Consider the following 19,233-nt stretch of genomic DNA (forward strand, 5'->3'; position numbering starts at 1 on the left):
AGAGTTTATTTTCTTCCAGTTTTTTTTTTTGGATGCATTTACTTGCCAGTGGTATCATACTGTTCCAAGAGTTAAAAAGAAAAAAAAAACAACTGCTCTGCCTCCTCTTTGAAAAAATAAATAGAATAGCAGTGCTTTAAAGAATCAGAAAACCATCAGCTACTTTGTGTTTGAAAAAGAAAAGCTCTGAAGGTGACAAACTCTATGCGTCCCATACTAAACTGATTTAAAGCTTACAAACCCCCAAAAAACATCACGGATTTTCATAATCGCTGTAACAATGCAATTTTCCCCCATGAAGTTTAATTGCAGATTTTGTTAATGTGTTTCTCGTGTGAATATAATCGCGGGTAGCCTATTCTAAACGCTTTGACGATGTCCGCCAGTACGAAAGGTAATATCACTCCGAACAAAGGCTTTAAAGATTTCAATTATACAAAAGTGCAGATATTTAAAAGGGAAATAAAACCCCCTTCTTTTTATTAGCTGTGACACACATGAGGACAAGGCTCATCCTTTTGGGACTATGAATGTCCACCGCACAGGAGCCCAATTACGGTAATATCACTCAAGAAGCGTTTCTGGGAGAGCACGGCTCAGAGAGATCGACTTTAACGGTGATGAGGAGATCGATGATTTAGGGGTTCTTTACACCTCACACCTCTGGTTCCTATCTTCCTTCCTTCTTCATTACTCTCTTCAATCCTTTAGTCCATCCATCTTCCATATTCTGTCCTCCCTCCTTTCTCCTGATCTGGAGAATCTGGCTGGGTCATAAAAAATATGGCAGGTGTCCAACAAATCAAAACGATCATGTTGGCCAGACGTGCTTATAATTTTCACCCATCCAGGCTGGATAGTTGGGGATAATCCAGCCAGCTCAAAGCAGAAATTCACAGAGTTAGAAGAAGACAAATAACCACATTACAGGCCTTTTAGAGCACTTAAATTTTCTGACTGTAACCAGGACAAGCAATGAAGCGAGAACCTCTCCATATCTGCAGGAATAAATCTTTTTGTGGGGGAAAAAAAAATCAGAAATGAAAAGGAGGAGAGTGTGAGAGAAATAGACCATCTGTAAATATTTATTCCAAATTTATATAATTAAACAGGCAAATGCATCGTATCAAATGTTTTGGATCCATCACACATCTGAATAACACAATGGAACAGCCTGGTCAAACATTTGTTTTAGATCTGCGAGTAGTCAGTCAGCCACCGAGGATGAATGTTCTTTGAGAGCATCTCAGGGAAATTGCCCTGGATACTTTTCAAGCTGTCAGCTCTTGTTTGACAAAGTCCAGGTCTGTTCTGATGGAGTCACAGCATCGGAGATGAGTTAGACAGAGGAATTAGGAAGAAATTATGGAGTGAAAGAGAATTTCCACTGTATGTAGAAAAAGTGTAAAACTCCTAAATAATGAAGAAGGTGTATCATAAATGTTGCCTTCCAGCTACTGTTCAAGACAGTGTTTCTTACTCCAAACCAGAGAACCTAAAGGACTATTCAACCCTGTCTATTCATGCATTGTTCCACATAATTCAGTTGCTCAAATGCTTGCTTATGAGCTGAGGGATTGAATCAGAGGCACCAAAGCTGAATAACACCAAGATTGCCCAGGATTGTTTGACCTCATAAAAGATTAGGAGATGCTTGATTAATGCACTCAGCAGGATACTTTACAGTTCCAGAATTTTGTGCTCATTTTAAACAAGAGGAGATATTTTCATCAATATAGTCCGTTTCTAATGCACCTGGTAAAACTGACTTGGTGTCATATATATGTCTAGTAATTGGAATAAGCTCCATATTTCAGCTGACAAGGACAGAAAATGCAGAATTCATCCCCCTTACACATGTGGGTAGTTCTCTTTTTTCAGATGAAAATACTGCTGCTTTGATGTGCCAGATGACTCGTAATCACTGCTTGACAAATGAGTATTTAGATTGTTCTCACAGGAATATTTTCAGTGGACCAGGAGGGTGATGTCATCAAGCCAGTTGATTGATGCAGAGATGCTGAGCCTTGTACTTTGCTCTGGAGGCTGTGTCACAGCATGGACGTAATATTCAGTCTCTGGGTCTCCGGTGCTCATCTAATTTGTGCGTGCGTGCGTGTGTGTGTGTGTGTGTGTGTGTGTGTGTGTGTGTGAATAGACAATGGTGGCATCCACCCCACATTCCTCGGTCTCCTGACAAACCCTGCTCGTCCTCAGTCAAATGATCATACAATTTGAATTAATATGCTTTGGGAGTGCACAAAGCTCATAGTCATATTTCATAACCTCCTCAAATCATCCAAGAAGGTCAAGTGAGATTCTGGTCTAGCAAAGATGGCATTCAAAGGGCCTTTATTAGTATAACGTTCCAACACAGAATGATATACCAATAAAAGTTGTAATTATTAGTACTATCTTTGATATATATATATATGTATGTATGTATGTATATATGTATATATGTGTGTGTGTATGTGTGTGTATATATATATATATATATATACACACACACACACACACACACACACACACACACATTTATATATACATACATATACAGTATATAGATACATATACATTTTACAATATACTTTCACAATTACTTTTACTGATAAAACCATTTTGGTACATTTGAGCAACTTTCATAGGAAATGAGATCAGGGAAATAGATTTTATAGACGGTGATTCAGGAAATGGCAACAGAGGTGGTTGTGAATATTTTTAAGCTGTTCCTTCACCTTTCCTCCAGAGAGCACCTGCTGGGAGCCCCTCCTCCACCCCATGAGAGATGGATGACACGTCTCTCTGCGGAGCCTGTGTCCAGGTGTGAAACAGCTGGGGAAGACCGCGGTGGTGGTGGTGGGGGGATGGGGAGGAGGGGGTGGTGTAGATGGAAAAGGAGGGAGGTGCTCTGCAGGAGCTATAAATTGCACAGGAACTCTGGGTACTTAACACTGGCTCGTCTCTGCACCGATATTAATCATGCGCAAGAGCTCAGGTGTGTCCCGTCACTCCTCTGGCCGTCAGCTGCACTTATTCACCTCCTCTCTCACTCTCTCTCTCCCCGCCCCCCCCCCCTCTCTGCCCGGTGTGCCCTCACCCCATTCCCTTGGAGGAGAAGAAGATGGGGGTTGGGACTGTAGAGTGAGCCCTGCTGATTTATGAGCCTTCTCTGGTCATTTATTTGGCGGAATGAAAGGCACATCACTGGATTTTCCACACTGAATTTTCTCCTCCAAGCAGTCAGTGGAACCTCAGGTGTATAGATGAGCTTGAGTATGGTCATTAAGGGGCGTGTGAGAGCAGGTGAATTTATGAGGTTGTATTTGGTCAGAGAGCACATGACCTAGTTATCCTGGTTTGGAATTCTGGCAAGGCAAAACAGCTTAAGGATCTGTGCACAGGTCAAATTTCCAAATACGTTAGTAAGTGAAGTCACCAAAGCATTTGTCCTATGATATATTTAGCTGCCTCAGATTTGTTACATGCACGTTAAGTGTAGCGGATCCTATTTCAGTAGACATTTATCTTTGTTCTATGCTCTGTTACTGATAGATGGAAGAAGCCTAGTTTTCACTGGCATATTTTTCACTCAGTATGTGTCTTTGGTGAGTGGAGGTCTTTTGGCAGCAGAATGACGGATGGCTTATGTTTTCCCACAGAGAATCTTGCTAAATTGTTGTAGGTGCTGAAGTCCTGGTGGGTAGAGGCTTCCACTGAATGGTTTGGAGCAGAACAGGCTTGATGAGACACACAATGTGTTGCCTGTGATAAGAACCTACTAAGACGAGACACTAAGAGCATTTCACCGAGCTCACTTTGATTTATTCTCAATAGCTTCATGGTACCTTTGTGTGGCGTTCAGCTCTGGTGTTTTAGTCAATGGCATTTGAACAGGACAGTTATGAAATCTACATGCCAGTACATGCCATAAGGATAAAAAAAAAAAAAAAAACAATGTGTGAATGAAATTTCAATGCTCCAAGGTCACTGGAAAGAATCTCTAGAACCTAAACAGGCCTGGTGATTAGTTATTAGCATCTGATTAAATGCAAATGAAACTCTAATTTCTTTCTACTGCCGTGACCTCTACTTGGAGGTTTAAAGGTTGTTGAGCTCTGCACGCTTTAAAAAAAAAAAAAAAAGTTTTCTTTGCGTCAACCAGGCTCTTAAAAACACAAAGTTTGCATTTGAGTCAGCAAGAGCAGGGCCTGTATGCATAGTGCAAGCTGTGCTTCTCAAGAGGGGTTTGGGGATTCCTAAAAAGCATCAATCATGCCATAAACACACAGTAGGAGCCGTGCAGCCTGCCTCTCATTCACTTCTCATTAGCCATCAATCATCATCGCTGGGGAAACCCCAGAGCACTCTGTCTCACAGTGTGTACACATCAGCATATTCAGACCTCAAGTCCCAATGCCTAAACATGAACTAGACAGTCTTTAAGACTAACTTCCATAAACTATATGCAGGAACAACCTGGAGAACCTGCTGATGGTTGTTGTGGCACAAAACGCCTGCTTTTTTAAGCTCATGGCATGAGAATTTCGGGGGCATATTTGTAAGAGGACTGCTCTGCGTGAAGTGTAACTTCATACTTTAAAGAAACAAGAAAAAAAAACAAGCAAAAAAACCCCCAAACAAACAAAAAAAAATTCAGTTCTTTAAGCAGGTAGAAAAAAGCAAGGCCAAATGAAAGTGAATTCTCTTTTCAGTTGTGCTGGCTGATTTAAGAGTTAAAATTGCGTGATTTGATGAGTCACAGTTTTCTGAGAAGAACCACTAAACACTGGTTATCAGCATTCATATAATCATACCGTTTGTTTGGCTAGCAGCCATTGACAATTACAACGGCATCAAAGAGAACATATCTATCACCTATCACTTGGCACATTTTTGTCGTTCTGTTTGGAACAAAGGTATCTTCTTACAGACAGAGCTCTCCTATAGAACTGTATTACAGGCACATAATTGTTGTTTACATGAGGCTTAGTTTCACTTATTTAGATCTCTCTGAAACCAGGCCTTGTGTTAGCGCTAACAACTGTGGTGGATTACACAATTTTTTTTACCAGAGCAAAGCCCAAGGGAGCACAGTGTAAGAGGCCTTGCCTCTTCCTCTCCATAGAAAAATCTAGGTTTGAGTTCCAGTGGCCCCCAGAGATAAAGGGTAGATCTCTTTTTTCTTTTATTTTCTTCTGTCTCCTGCTCTGTTCATCTGTAGGGCTGCATAAAGACCATTATTTGACATTGAAGAAATGTTTTTGTCCTTGCCAAGCAGACATTCTCTCTCTCTCTCTCTCTCTCTCTCCCCATCCTGTCCTTATTCCTTGTCTCTCGTCCCTTCCACACCCCCCCCCCCCTCCGTCTCTGGAGTAGTCTACATCAATTTTGAGCAGCTCTGTTCAGGATGATCGAAAAGCAACCACATGCATCATTCAGCCCTGTGCAGAGATGTACTGCCTCAGTTCCTTAATAATGTCATTTTGGCTGAATGGTATTAGCAGATTAGCCAGGCCCAGGGCAGTGGAGCATGTGCACAGGACAGATAACCTTGTATTTCTTAATTTAATAGTAAATGTTTTCTCCATGGTGCCACTTTTCCAACACCTTAACAGAATACCAGTGTGGTCTTGTCCCCCTTGGTCGCATTCCTCTGTAGTGGGGGAGAGGAAAATAAAATATAAAACGCGTTACAAGATAGTAAGTTCCTGAAGATTTGCCAATGAGGTGTTACAAATCAGTCAGGGCCTCATACACAAGCATGGAAGCATAAACTGGCTTAGATTCAATCAGATTTAATCCCTCAAATTTAGCTCTCCTGCACATCAAAGAAACTGTCGTACTTCAGTACCATCGGGAGACGACCATTTTTTTTTTATCCCCCCCGAAGGCCCCCGCACTAATGTTCCCTGCCACATATCTGGGCTCATGGAAGCACAGTGAAATTCTGTGACGCAGTTTGATTTAGAAGAGGGGGAATGTAAACCATTTAGAAGCAAACTCTTTATGGAGTTTAATCCCACGTTCCAGCCCTGGGAGCTGAATTTATATCCTGCATTAGCTATCATCACACTAGAGTATTGCTCTTCTCTCTCCGCCAGCGTTTCAGGGGCAGACGGCGGCCCTATCACTCACTAGCACTCGCACACACAGGCATTACGAGTTTATCTCATCTCATTCAGCCTGCGCCCAGGCTCGGCTGAGTCCTCTAGGCTACTTTACTAATAACCTATTCCTTATCAGGCACTCTGCACCTCTGCCTGTGATCAAAGACCCAATTAATGGACTGGGGAAAGGTGAAGCATTCAAATAATGGATACAGCTGTTTTTCTCTGTTTGAGAAAATCCATTTGTATTGTTATCGGCAGCGAGCAGTTCTCCAGTCTATGCTTAATTCAGGTCCTGTCTATTCTAGCCGGTTGATAAAAAAGTAAGGGAAAGAGTGAGAGAGAGAGAGAGAGAGAGAGCCACAATGTAACTTGGTACTGAATGACAGAAATATCACAGTGTTCCAAATCATCCTAAGCTTTATCATCCTGCAAGTGGTAGTGAAGAGAGATAAAGACAGAAAATGGTCCACATGAGACACTCTTGCCATAGGGAGGAAAAAAGTGAATGCTAACCCCTCTCCAGCCTTACACAGGATTTTTTTTTCCCACAATGTAGTTTGTGACAAATCTGCAGTTTAATTTTGATTCTATCATAGCAACTGCTATTTGGCTTTTCTGTAACCTTTTGTTGTAACGAATCTAATTGGTTGACTAAGTGTGTGGTTCTGCTAGAGTTACTACTGGTAGAGAAAGAAGTGGGCTGCTCACTGAACACATTAACATTTTGAACACTAGGTAAAATGTAATGTAGGAAATGCAGGAATTAAGTGGAACTTTAAATATAGACCTTCCACTGTAATGGCCTCTCTTCAGGGAAGCCAGTTACAGTTCAATATCTAAGGCCATTTTTAATAGTCAGATGGAAAACCTCTCAACAACTCATTCTGAATTCTTTACTAGCAGCGTTATAACTGAGAAAATGTTATACACTCTTACACAGCCACAAACCAAACAATATTTTTTCTCCACATTGGGAGTAAAAATAATTCATTGTCCCCAGTGATAGAATTCTCTGAAAGCTTGATACTGTACGTAGCATTTCCTGTGAGTTGAATTTGAACAAATATTTACATGAAAAAGAAAAACATCATGCATTTTTGTAATCATTGTGCTAACATATGCGGTCTTTGTATATTCTATACTTACTCAGTGAAATTTTTTTATGGTACTGAACAATATTAAGAATACATTCAATAATTTGAAATAGGAACAAAACCACTTAGCGATATCTTTGGGCAGTAGTTAAAAATCAGCCATCCTGGATGTCATCGTAAACAATGTATTCGTGGAATTACATGAAAACCGCTTCGTCCCCATGTGTAGTGACCTTCCTCATATGCACTTGAGCCTTAGTGGTCCATATTATGCCTCCCAGAGCCAGGCTGTTGATGAAATTTAATAACTAACCATCTTCTTAAGCCTCTTACAGTACTGCGTTACTGTATGCATTGTGAGGCTGAATGTGTCAATCCTTTGAGATGCTTACAGAATGAACCTTTTGTTTGGTTCACTGAAAAAGGACAAGGGACAAGCAAACAGAACTATGATGGAGAATCTTAAAAAGATTTATGAGAAACAAACAAATAAAAGTCATTATATAATGAAGTCTGCAGTGTATAGCTTTGTCCTACTTAACATCTTTAACCAGACTAGCATTCTAATCCCATGCCAACGGAGGCAGCGAAGAGAAACCGTGAAGCGAATCGCGACGGAAGCCTCAGCAGGACCACACACACCTGTTAGAGTGTTTTGTTGGGCCTGATATTGCTGCAGGGCCCCTTGGAGCCACAGTTAGCAACTGCAGCCTTCATCTTCTTTCACTAATCAGAGAGCAAGAGAAAACACACCAGCTCCTGCTCATTACTGCAGAGCACTCAAGCTCGAAATGAGACTTTCAGCCAATATTATATCTCATACTCCGCAAGACAACTTCCAATAAGTAATTACCCGTTCGTCATAACATATTGTCCTGACAGCTATTGTGGAATGTGACTGATGCCTGTTCCTGAGTTCCATGTTTGCAAATGTTTCAGGGATTAACCATTTATCACTACAGGGCCCTCAAATGTGGGTTTGAAGAGGAAATCTGACAACAGAACATTGAAGGAATCTTAATGTGTATCTTAGCTCTGCAAGGAAGAGCTAAGAGGAGAATAATAATCTCTTCAAAAAAAAAAAAGAAAACAATCAAACGAAACCCCCAACAAATTAAAAACAGAAAAAAAAACCCCTCACAAATAAGAACGCACACGACAGTTCTCCAATGCAGATATTAACATATTTATTACACAGTAAAGAGTACAACAATACCAGAATCATACTGCAAAGATTCACAGACTGACAGACCATAGATTACAGCCCCAAAAATAAAAGAATAAAACAAACTAAAACAAACAAAAAAAAAAGATAAAAAACAAACAAACAGAATAAACAGGAAACCACAGTTGTGACATAGTAGACTCAAAAGCTCCAGAGTATACTGACACAGTGTGATGAAAGATCACCCCCCCCAGTGTCAGTCTACCATTAACCTGCGGTTCATGTTTCAATTAAGTATTGCACAACAACTTTCATTTAATTGAGCTATTTTTTTTTTCTTCACAATAAAAATTTCTGAGAACCCTATATTCACCCTTCCCTCCCCCCTTAACCCTTCCCACACCCCCCCCCCCCCCCACCACCACCACCCCCACCCCACCCCCACCAAATCATTTCACTGTGTGTTTAAATGGTCCCTTCTGTAAAATCCCAATGTTTATTAATTTTACAAACCGGGAAATGTTACAACAGCACATCTCCCCCTTCTGTACTGGCAAAAAACAGGCATGCGCAAATCCACCAGTCTTCATTTCTCAAACACTCCTCATTTTTCACATGAATCCCTCTATAACATGAACCTAAACAACACTGACAGGCAGCCTAGCCTGTCTTATAACAGAGGAAAAGAAACAGCAAAGAGGAGGGGGGGGGGGGGAGAGAGAGGAGGAGGAGAAGAAAAGGAGAGAAAGGGGAATTGAGGATATCATATTTTTCATCTGCAACCACTGCTCGAGTTATTCTGTATATCAAACGGAGTCAACACTTTTCCTCGTAATTGTCCACTTTTTTTTTTTTCCTTTGATTTGTTACACTTACAAATCAAACTCTCAACGTGTTCTTTATACGTGACAAGCATAAAGGAACGTAAAAAAAAGTGTTAATTTTTTTTTTTTTTTTTTACTTTTTCATATTTATTCTATTCATTAAGTTTTTTTTTTTTTTATTATTATTATTATTTAATGAGGTCTGCATTGTTACCAAGTAGTGATATGGTTTTGCAGCTGTATGAGCTTTAACTTTGGATTTCATTCCTGTTCTCGTGTGCCCATTTGGTTTGACTAGACCAGTGTCTGCTCAGCAACGACTGCTCTTCACATGCTGTCAGAGGTAGAGTGAGACTTTTTTTTTTTTTTTTTTTATTCATTTAGTTATTTTTGCCACCCGAGGAACTTGTAGCAAAAAAAAAAAAAAACAGACATAGTGGAAAGGAAAGGAGGAGAAAGAGCTTTCTAGAAGATTCCGTGCTTTTTTGCCCCCCCGTGCTTCTCGTTTTGTTTTACCCAGGTTGCCCTGACTGTACTACGGGTTTTTACCTTTCTATCAGAATACATCACTGTTACTGTTTCAACACAGCTTTTGCTGCCGCACAACTTCAGACTTGAGGAGAGGGAAAATGGGTGTCAGACACCTTTTTGGATTTGTTTAATCTCAAAGATTCGAGAGAAAGACAGAGGGATAAAGTAAAGAGCAGGAGAGAGCCCTGCCTACGACCTCCAAGAGGTCAAATGCGCATCTGTTAGCACCATGGTTGTGGGGGGGGGGAGAGCCTGTTGTGTGCAGCTGAGGAAGTGCTCATCGATTCCCCTCTTCTTTCTAGAATAATTAAAGAGGTTCTTTTGTTTGTTTGTTTGTTAAGATTCAGTTTCAGTTAAAATCAACCAATGGTCTGTTTCTGGTTTCACATGGCTTTATATTATATGAGCTAGTATGCTTAAAAAAAGGTTTGGTTTTGTGTTCTCCATGAAAATGTGCAGCTTTAAGGTGGACTTCTGCTTAGTCCTCATTTACCATGTACTTTTGGAGGATTACCACTCCAACCGTTTAAAGCTGATGAAGCAAAACCTGTAACGGAAATGTTTGCCGAATAATTAAGGAAACGTAAGTGAGGAGGGGAGACCTCACGGAGTGTTCAGGTTTTGGACGTAGGATACAGCAGGTTTGTGCCAACTTTCCCATTATTGCTCATTTGATCAGACCACCTCTCACATGACTAAACCTTCTGTCTTCAAGCATTAGCAAACCTCCTTACTTGACCTTTCCTCCATACAAGCTGAGCAGGGCTGGTCTTTGTTTTCTGGACAGGAGAGGGTTAAAGGTATTTGTTTCTTCTTTTTTTTTTTTTTTTGAAACATGGGAACATTGCTGAAACTGGTTTCCCCTGATGAACGTTTGGACAAAACAAAGAATAAGTCGCTGTGTATTCGAATGAAATCTCATTTTGTTTTTGTTTAAATCTTGGATAGAGTCAGGTTTTGGTCCTTTGTGTGTCTGTCTTTGGCTGTCTTCCATGTTTTAATTCTTTTGTAATACTGTGTAACCTGGTGCGCTGCAGTGTTAAAGCTGTCGATTTACAACTCTGCATTTGGAAAGTTAGTTTCTTAGTGTCTTTTTTTTTTTTGTACATTTTTCTTTTCTTTTTTCTATAAAACAAAAACAACATATACTTTTAACGTTCATTAATGTGCATGCACTGTCCGTAACTATTCAAAGCAAAGTTATGACTTTTTTTTCTATCATGTTTAGGAAAAATGCTGCTAAGAAAAGCGTTGTGATACTATTTTCTCCCTTTTGTTTTACAGAAAATAAAAGTCACATATGCAAAGAAGCTCTACAGAGAAAATTTGTGAAGTGTAAGGCTCTCTACTACAAAAGAAAAAAAAAACCAAAACAAAGCATGCTGAGAAACTTGTGACAGTGCAAATACAGTTATGTACGCCCCTTGTACAAAACATTTATGGTAGCATTCCATGTAACATGCTAATTCTCAGAAAAGATTTGAGTTTGACTGAAGTAGCAGCTCTGAGAGATAGCTTTTGTCTTCTTTTGAGGACAACAGAAAAAAAAAAAAAAAAAGCATTTTCTTCGCCAAGAACTACTAAGTAACTACCACGAACACATACCAAATAGAAAAGCAGCTCAAGAGAGATTATGCTATTTTTTTTTACTTTTTTTTTCTTTTTTTGCACCAGCAAGAGGGATGAGCCTAAAGTTGTGACTGTGGTTTAAACTACTGTCACAATCGTCCAACACATATACAATAAATAACCATTGGAGACGGCACAGGACACAAGTGTTTAACACAATGAGAGATAGGAAGTGGAAAAAAAGAAAAAAAAAAACAAAAAACAAAAAACAAAAACAAATCAGAAATGAAGGATTGATGGAAGGGCTCAGAGTGGGCAGCACAGGACAGGTCTGGAAAGGATCCAGCAGCGGAGGAATTTCCACTTGATTTATGGGTCATTTTTTCAGCCCTTTGTTTCCAGTTGCCGTCATACTGAGGCTCTGTCAGTCTAGCACTGGTGGGCTGATGACTTCACTTCCTGTTTGGGAACTGACTGAAAGCGTTTGGGACCAGGCTCAGAGTGCATCTTTCTTTAATATACCTTGTGACCTCCTTCCTTTGTTCCTACATTCCTCTCCGAAGCAGCTCTCTATCTCTCAGTCCGCTGACCTGGATATTATCAAACGTCTCACAGAAGGAACATCTGTGTTCCTTTACAATCTGGTGCACATCTGTGTCTGCAGAGTTCAGTAAGTCATACAGACATTAACATCCATCTTCCAACCCCACATTGTCCTGCCCTGATGCCCTTCGTGACATTGCTGCTGTTGTTGTTGTTGTTGTTGTTTTGTTTTTGTTTTTTTTGTTTTCTGTTTTTGTTTTTGTTTTTTTTTCCCTTTCCTAGGAATGCCGCATTACCACGCTCTTGTGTCTCGGTTACGACAGGTACGAAGTAATATCCCTTGGTTTGTCTTTTCATAAAGTGTCTTTCAATGAGGTCAAATAGTTTCATCACATCCCAGCTACTGAAGGAAAAAAGAGCATTGAGGACCAAAAAAAAAAAAAAAAAGGAAAAAAGAATAAAAGTAAGCAGGGAAGGTCAAATGTACTCATCCGGAGGTCTCTGCTGTCTACACAGTTCTTTTTTTTTCTTCTCTTCTTATGTACAGGAACGTAAGATAGCAACAACAACAACGAACAACATTAACATCAATAATCAATAATAGCTATCGTAACAATAGTGACACTAAGAATTAAAAACAAAGAATATCTTTGCGTTATATATCACGGCAAGTCAATATGACCCGATATGGACCTCCAGTGGGTGATCATTCGAACACCTGTCATCTCTCTCTTTCTCTTTCTCTCTCTCTCTTTTTGTAGCGCGTTGGTGGATCATCTTCCAGTGAGTGAGGCTACAGAGACAGTCAGGCTGAACTGCAGGTGAGGTGAGGGGGGTTAGGGGTGGAGGGGTCGGTTTTAGCGCGGCGTGTTCTCGATGGTGGAGGGAGTGCCCGGGGTGGCCGAGCGAGGGGTGGCGGCTGAAGGGGTGTCGGTCGGGCTGCCCGCTCCACTGCTGGGCGTGGCTGAGGAGCTGACGGTGGTGGGGGTCTCGCCCTGCTGTTGGGCCTGGAGGGTCTGGCCACATACGTGGTGGTGCTTCTCCCAGTCCTTGTGCTGGCAGAAGGAGCCGCAGTAACGCGCTGTGTTGCAGCCGCTGCATGTCTCGCTCGCCTTGCGCCCACAGTTCCAGCAGCTCTGGACGAAAAGGAGAAAGACAAACCATTAAGGTCCCGTTATCGCAAGCTCTATATGTTTAATACTCTCACGCTTTTTTCCAAAAACTATTGGCCCTTCATCCAAAAATTACATTTCTACGACTGGAGACCCCAGTGTTCAGTACGTTTCAGCCTTGCGCTGAGTGCGGGACACCCCGGAACGATCTAGCATTCTTTAGACACGACTGCTCTGAACGCATTAGGAGAGAAGGCAAATTAACTCTCTGTAGCAACATTGTGCATGCCTTTTCATGGTGAGATGTGAGGGCACATTTGTAACAGGTTAACTACAAAACGCTCACAAATCACGCCACTGCTCAGGTTACACTTGGGGGCCTCTTTGTGTATTTCTTTAGGCCGTATAAGAGCAATTATGACAAACCTCAGAATCTGGACCAGAGACAGGAAGCTACTGGCGCGTTACCCTGGGGAGACCTACATAAACACGACTCTAGCAATTAAACTCAGATGTGTTTCGCCTTTCCCCCCACCTAACTGATTAAATGACGGGAACCCCCCACTGTGTTCAGTGGCTGAACGCTGCCTCCCCAATTTCCTCCCGACATCCAAATTAGTACGGCCTTAACAATCGAGATGTCTAATTTACGGGGAGGAAGAGCAGGCTGAGCCTGGGGTGGTGACTCCTGTGTTGGGTCCCCTGACTCCACATGGCAGGAGTTTGCATGAGGAATTATCTGGGGCAAATTTACACCCCTCCACATTTCTCTCCTCTTTTCACATCACCAGTCCTCCGTTTCAGAAATCTTCATCTATAAGCTCAAGCTATGAGCACGCCCATGTACGTTTATGGGTTACTCTATGACTGCAGTTAGTAGTACGCTCCCTGCTGCATGGGGAGGGATTTCATTCTTTTACCTCACTGGAGTCCTCCTGCTGGTTAATAACCGATAACGCATCTTCTGCGGCTTGTCTCTTGGCTTCGGCCACCGCGCGCTCCATCTTGGCGCGTTCCGTGCTGATCATCTCGTGGGCCTTGCGTTCGGCCTCGGCGACGGCCTTCTGCAGCTCGGACATGGCCTGTCTCTTCACCTCGTTCACGGCCTCTTCTGAAAGACACACCATAAGGTCCTCAAGGACTAGATACACACGCCCAACTGATTCATCAACGACTCACAGTCATCATCGCTAAGCTGGAAGATACTGTTGTTCTGTATGACCACGTAGTCTGTGATTTATGCGTTCAGAGGGAAGTAACAACCAATCGAGAACAATATTTATTGTAATTATTTACTTTACATATCCACAGTTAATTACTATCCTTTCTGAACACTAATTACAGAATTTGTAATTGGTTTGATCCTCTGGAAAGCAGATGAAGGGCATTGTAGGATTAATTGGGAATCTGCATTTTTATTTGAACGTAAACTGAGATGATTTTGTACGTTTGATTTAGACAGGTAAACAGGGAAATGAAACAATTGTTTTTCTTCTTCACTTCAAAACAAAATTTTGGTCTAACACAACAAAGACCAAGTTTGAGGTAATCTTTTCCATACATGCTCTCATCCACACACAAGAAAAAAACACTGCAAAACTGAAAAGGTAGTCCTCCGTTCTCATCAGTCACGTGGATAACATATGGGTTAAACATCGTCCGACTTTGAAATCTATCTGAGTGACATGGCTCGGAAACATTTATTTGTTTGATCAAGGCTGGAGCTTGACTAATTATATATGCAAATCAGGCAATTTATATTTAAATTATGTGTTTCCATTGTGATCCCAAAAGGCCTGTGCGGATGTGAATGTGTGGACTGGTAGGAGAGTTTAGATCGTTGAATATTTATCAGTGACTGTAAACAGTCAGCACTCAACAACCCGCCCCCCCACCCCCCAAAAAAGGAGGGGTAATCAATTTACTTTTACTTATTTCGTCAACCACACACACACACACACATACACACACAAAAATTCCTCTGTGTAAGCTGGATGAATCCCTGGTTCCGTGCGTAAATGAACCTTTTGTGTCTTGCTCCTCTTTCAGTCCTCCGGGCTATAAAGGTAAGAACGGCAGATATTGCGTAGACTGAAGGGTCTTTATCGTACACTGTCTTTCTCAGGCTAAATTGTCTTGCATTCAGCTCCTCCCTCCTCACTCATAAATGTGTGGTATTTCAGAATGAAAGACTTCTTTTTTTTTTTTTTCATCAGGATTGGATGGCATTGTTAAACGACGATGGCGCGGTGCACCCAGTCTTCTGTCTGATGCACTGAGGTCACGGAAAAATGCACGGCATTCTCCGATACGCTTTACAGCAAAGATTCAGATGGAATTTCAATCTGTAGTCATTCTCAGAAGGTGGCCCTGAAGGCCAGTGCCTGTATTGACAGGAACAGTCATTGAAAAAGAATATGGACTATAGTGTTTTATCATTTAAGTACATTTTATACACCATGCATATTTATGAAGTGTCTGTTTCGCGTATGTAGCCTTCTTGAAAACTCAACTTGACAGCACTGCAAATACACCCCACTGCTTTCACATATGCCTTTAAGTATTCTGTATTAGCGAGTAAAGGCAAGTGTAAACAGTCTCCCATTACAAAGTCCTTCATCTGTCAGATCCCACACGGATCAGCTGACACTTTAAACAAAGGCTTTTAATCATTTAAATGACCCTTTAAACAGCTCTTGAGCTATGACAAAACAGTGTGACTTGGATGAAAAGAAAGAGAGAGAGAGAGAGAGAGAGAAAGTCGGTTGAGTTCGTATAGCTGTTACAACAGCAGGAAAACTGAACTGTCGTAAAGAGAGTGAGCACCTCTGTACCCTGTTTTGCTGCAGCAGTAAAAAGGCTTTATGGTCTGACATGATGTTTGAAATGTGTGCAGCAGCTCCTGGTCAAAGTCAATCACAGAGCTGCCTGTCGTATAATGCGCGGAATGTTCCGGAATGCCTTGTGACAGAGGTCAAATAGCACTGTCTGTACAGTGCTACAAACAGTAAGACCAGAAAAAAGGAGTTCTTTAGGTCTCAGGTAAGCCGGGGAGAGAGCTCCTCTGGACTAATTTTTTTAGTTTTTCCCTATATATATTTGTGTGTGTGTGTGTGTGTGTGTGTGTGTGTGTATGTATCTGTGTGTGTGTGTGTGTGTGTGCACGCTGAGGCATTAAGACATAACACAGTAAGGTCAAGAGCGTGTATTCACCGGCTTTCTTCCAGATCTCCTCGGGTACATATCCGGACACAGGCCTGTGGAGAAGCTCCCTATGTATCTCTGTGAAGAAGAGGAGACAAACATTCCAATTAACACAGTAACATCACCCCACCAATGTACTATCAAACGTGTAAATCTTATAAATCTATCAGACTTACAGTCATTTGAATACACATTTGAGCCTATACATTACACAGTTTATAATTTTACAGTCTACAGCCTTAGTATATAAAGTAAGTGAGCCTCACAAAGAAGAAGAAACAGAACCGTCCCAATGATCTGAAGACTACAGCCATTTTAACTCTAGCCCATGCATATAGGTTCCAAAGATAACAGTGCTTTATGGATACTCAGAATACGCTTGGCTCTACACATGCTCTGGAGCACTCTGTGGAGTCTACGGTGTGCTGTGTATGACAGTGAGTTGTACCTGGTGTGCTAGTGTCCTGATTGGCTGGGCTCTGTTGTCTGGACTGACTGCTGCTGCTGCTTCCTTTCTTCAGTTCCTCGGCGTCGCTGTAGCGACGGATCCAGTAGTTGAGCTCTTCGCGGTCGGCCTCCTGACAGCGGCGTAAGACGGTCAGCGAACGCCGCGTCTTCTCTACCATGTCCATGATACAGTTGAGGAGCTGCGAAAGGGACGGAGATTGAGCGTAGGTCGACGGAACGCAGGCATAAACAATGTCAGTATGTTCTCTCTCTCTCTCTCTGTTTCTACGAAGGGAAACATAGGCTGAGTACAGGCTGATAGAACACAGACTTAAACAATGTCAGCGTATTCTCTCTTTTCCACTTTCAAACACTAACACACCTGAGTAACCGTACAACACCATTACGTTCATGCTTTGCTGAGAAGACCATCGCTTGGCTTATACCTCTGTTCTCTTCTCGAAGACACGAACGCCCATACGTACACACATTCACAGTTTCATCTTATCCTCATTTCTCTCTCTCTTTCTCACACACACTTACCATACACACAGAGTTATAGTAATAAAAATGTTATTACTTTTCTTACATGGTCAAGGTGCTTCCACTCCTCTGCCCATTCCCTGTCAGTGAGCCGATGGTCTATGACCTCCTCTTGACGAGTCCCATGCATCCCTGACCCAGAAAGAGAGAGAGAGAGAGAGAGAGGGGGAGAGAGAGAGAGAGAGAGAGAGAGAGAGAGAGAGGATATTAGACTCGTTAGTATTTGTTCTGCGACTCCCCATTTCTCCCGGTTGCCCTGGGCGATGAGTGGTGCCCGTCTGCTGGGCTGCCATTGCTCAGCCGTGGCCTGACACTCTCCATCCCTCACCGTTCTTTCCAGCAGCCTTGCCTGCAGGCAAAGTCTCTCTCTCTCTCTCTCTCTTTTTCTCTCTCACCGTTCCACTCTTCCATACATCCATCACTCAGCCAACACGCTCATGTATTTATAGAACTGCCTTTATACAGTCTTCATATCCAGCTTTCAGATTTAGCTTTTCAGTCTCTCTCTCTCTCTGCAGACGACCAACTTCATCTTCTAAGAGCTGTGCTGGGCATCCAACCACAGCAAGATCCTCTCTGGGGTTTTGAAGATTTTAAGCTTCGGCAACCACAGGATATGATGGCCTGATAGGATGCTCACCTACCAGAACGTTCTCTGTGAGGATGTGTTCCCAAAAAAAAACGGGAGATGGTTTTGGGCGATAAGAGGTGGGCGCTCTTACCGAGAGGCCGCGGGCGCTCCCTGAGGTCACGGTGGTTAGGGTGGCGGTAGGAATCTCTGTAGTGGTGTGCGATGGCCATGTCGTCCAGTCGGTAGTGTTGGGGTGGGGGCGGGGTAGGGTGGGGCAGGCCGTTGGGTTGGTAGGAGATCCCGTTGGAGGGGCTGAAGCGCTGACCGGGGCTTATGGTGCACGGACGCTTGCTTGGGTGCTCTGGGTGTAAGGTGTCCCGTTCAAAGCCATTCTCTTTGGTTCTATACATAGAGAGGACACAGAGAGAGAGAAAGAGAGAGAGAGAGAGAGAGAGAGAGGCAGAGACAGAGAGAGAGCTGGTGAGATGCACTGCCGCGAGAAAGAGAGGATCAAAGAGCAAAGAGAGGAGGAGGAATGAAGGTTTGGGCTGACGTTGAGAACACTGTGTTAATGTGTCTGAAAAGCCTTGTGCTACTCAAAGTCTGCTCTTATCTCTAGTCTTCTCTGTCTGAACAAGACTCAAGAGAACAAAGGCTTTAAAGGCAATACACACACACACACACACACACACACACATACACCAAGAATCCCTGGGGAGTTTGACTTTATAATGTCCTTCACATCTTTCACGATTCAGTGGGCAACCATGAATCCAGGTATGTACACATGTTTTGTGTGTGTGTGTGTGTGTGTGTGTGTGTGTGTGAGTAAGCTTTCAAAATCAGAACCTCTCCGCTGTTCTATTCCCCCCACCCCCTTTCACGATTCAGTGGGCAACCATGAATCCAGATATGTGCACATGTTTTGTGTGTGTTTGTGTGTGTTCATGTGTATGTGTGTGTGTGTGTGTGCGTGTGTTTGTGTGTGTGTGTGTGTCTGTGTGTGTGTGTGTGTGTGTGTGTGTGTGTGTGTGTATGTGTGTGTGTGTGTGTGTATGTATGTATGTGTGTGTGAGTAAGCTTTTCGGAACCTCTCTGCCGTTCTATGCCCCCCCCAACCCCCACCCCCGTGTCCGCTCTACCTTCCATGCGCTAACGCTCAGCTTCCACCCATAACAACCAAACAGATTGAACCTCTTAATGAGCTGTTTTTATGCGCTCCTAACACTCATCCATCGCAGTCCATATGCTACACACACACACACACACACACACACAAACCCATCCCCCAACCAGCATGCTCCTCTACCTGCAAAATAAAGCTGTTCTCATTCTGTTTTGTATCTTACATATACTTCATTCACTTCATTTCACTCTGGACTGTTTTCCACAGGCATTGTATACACACTGTCAAATGTCTGACAGCCTTCATCCAAATGACGGCGTCACAGGGAACAATCTTCCACCAACTGCTCCACCAATGATTCAGATTTGATTTTGTTCAAAACAAAGGCATG

The 19,233-nt window shown here is 42.4% G+C and overlaps 1 protein-coding gene across 2 annotated transcripts in view; it reads right to left on the minus strand.

The window, feature by feature from the left end:
- Positions 1–12,594: 12,594 nt before the first annotated feature.
- Positions 12,595–19,233, minus strand: part of runx1t1 (RUNX1 partner transcriptional co-repressor 1) — a 46,733-nt gene continuing 40,094 nt past the window's right edge. Inside the window, exons 6-11 of one of the 2 annotated variants that reach the window (XM_030788783.1) lie at positions 17,868–18,118; positions 17,192–17,277; positions 16,604–16,802; positions 16,165–16,233; positions 13,872–14,062; positions 12,595–12,975 (exon numbers count right to left, since the gene is read on the minus strand). In XM_030788783.1, coding sequence (XP_030644643.1) covers positions 12,697–12,975; positions 13,872–14,062; positions 16,165–16,233; positions 16,604–16,802; positions 17,192–17,277; positions 17,868–18,118 — 1,075 coding nt within the window. In that variant the 3' untranslated portion in view covers positions 12,595–12,696. Of the gene's footprint in view, positions 12,976–13,871; positions 14,063–16,164; positions 16,234–16,603; positions 16,803–17,182; positions 17,278–17,867; positions 18,119–19,233 lie in introns of both variants that reach the window. The other variant, XM_030788782.1, reaches the window with a different exon arrangement.

This window comes from Chanos chanos, chromosome 12 (assembly GCF_902362185.1).
Source record: "Chanos chanos chromosome 12, fChaCha1.1, whole genome shotgun sequence".
Lineage (NCBI taxonomy): Eukaryota > Metazoa > Chordata > Actinopteri > Gonorynchiformes > Chanidae > Chanos > Chanos chanos.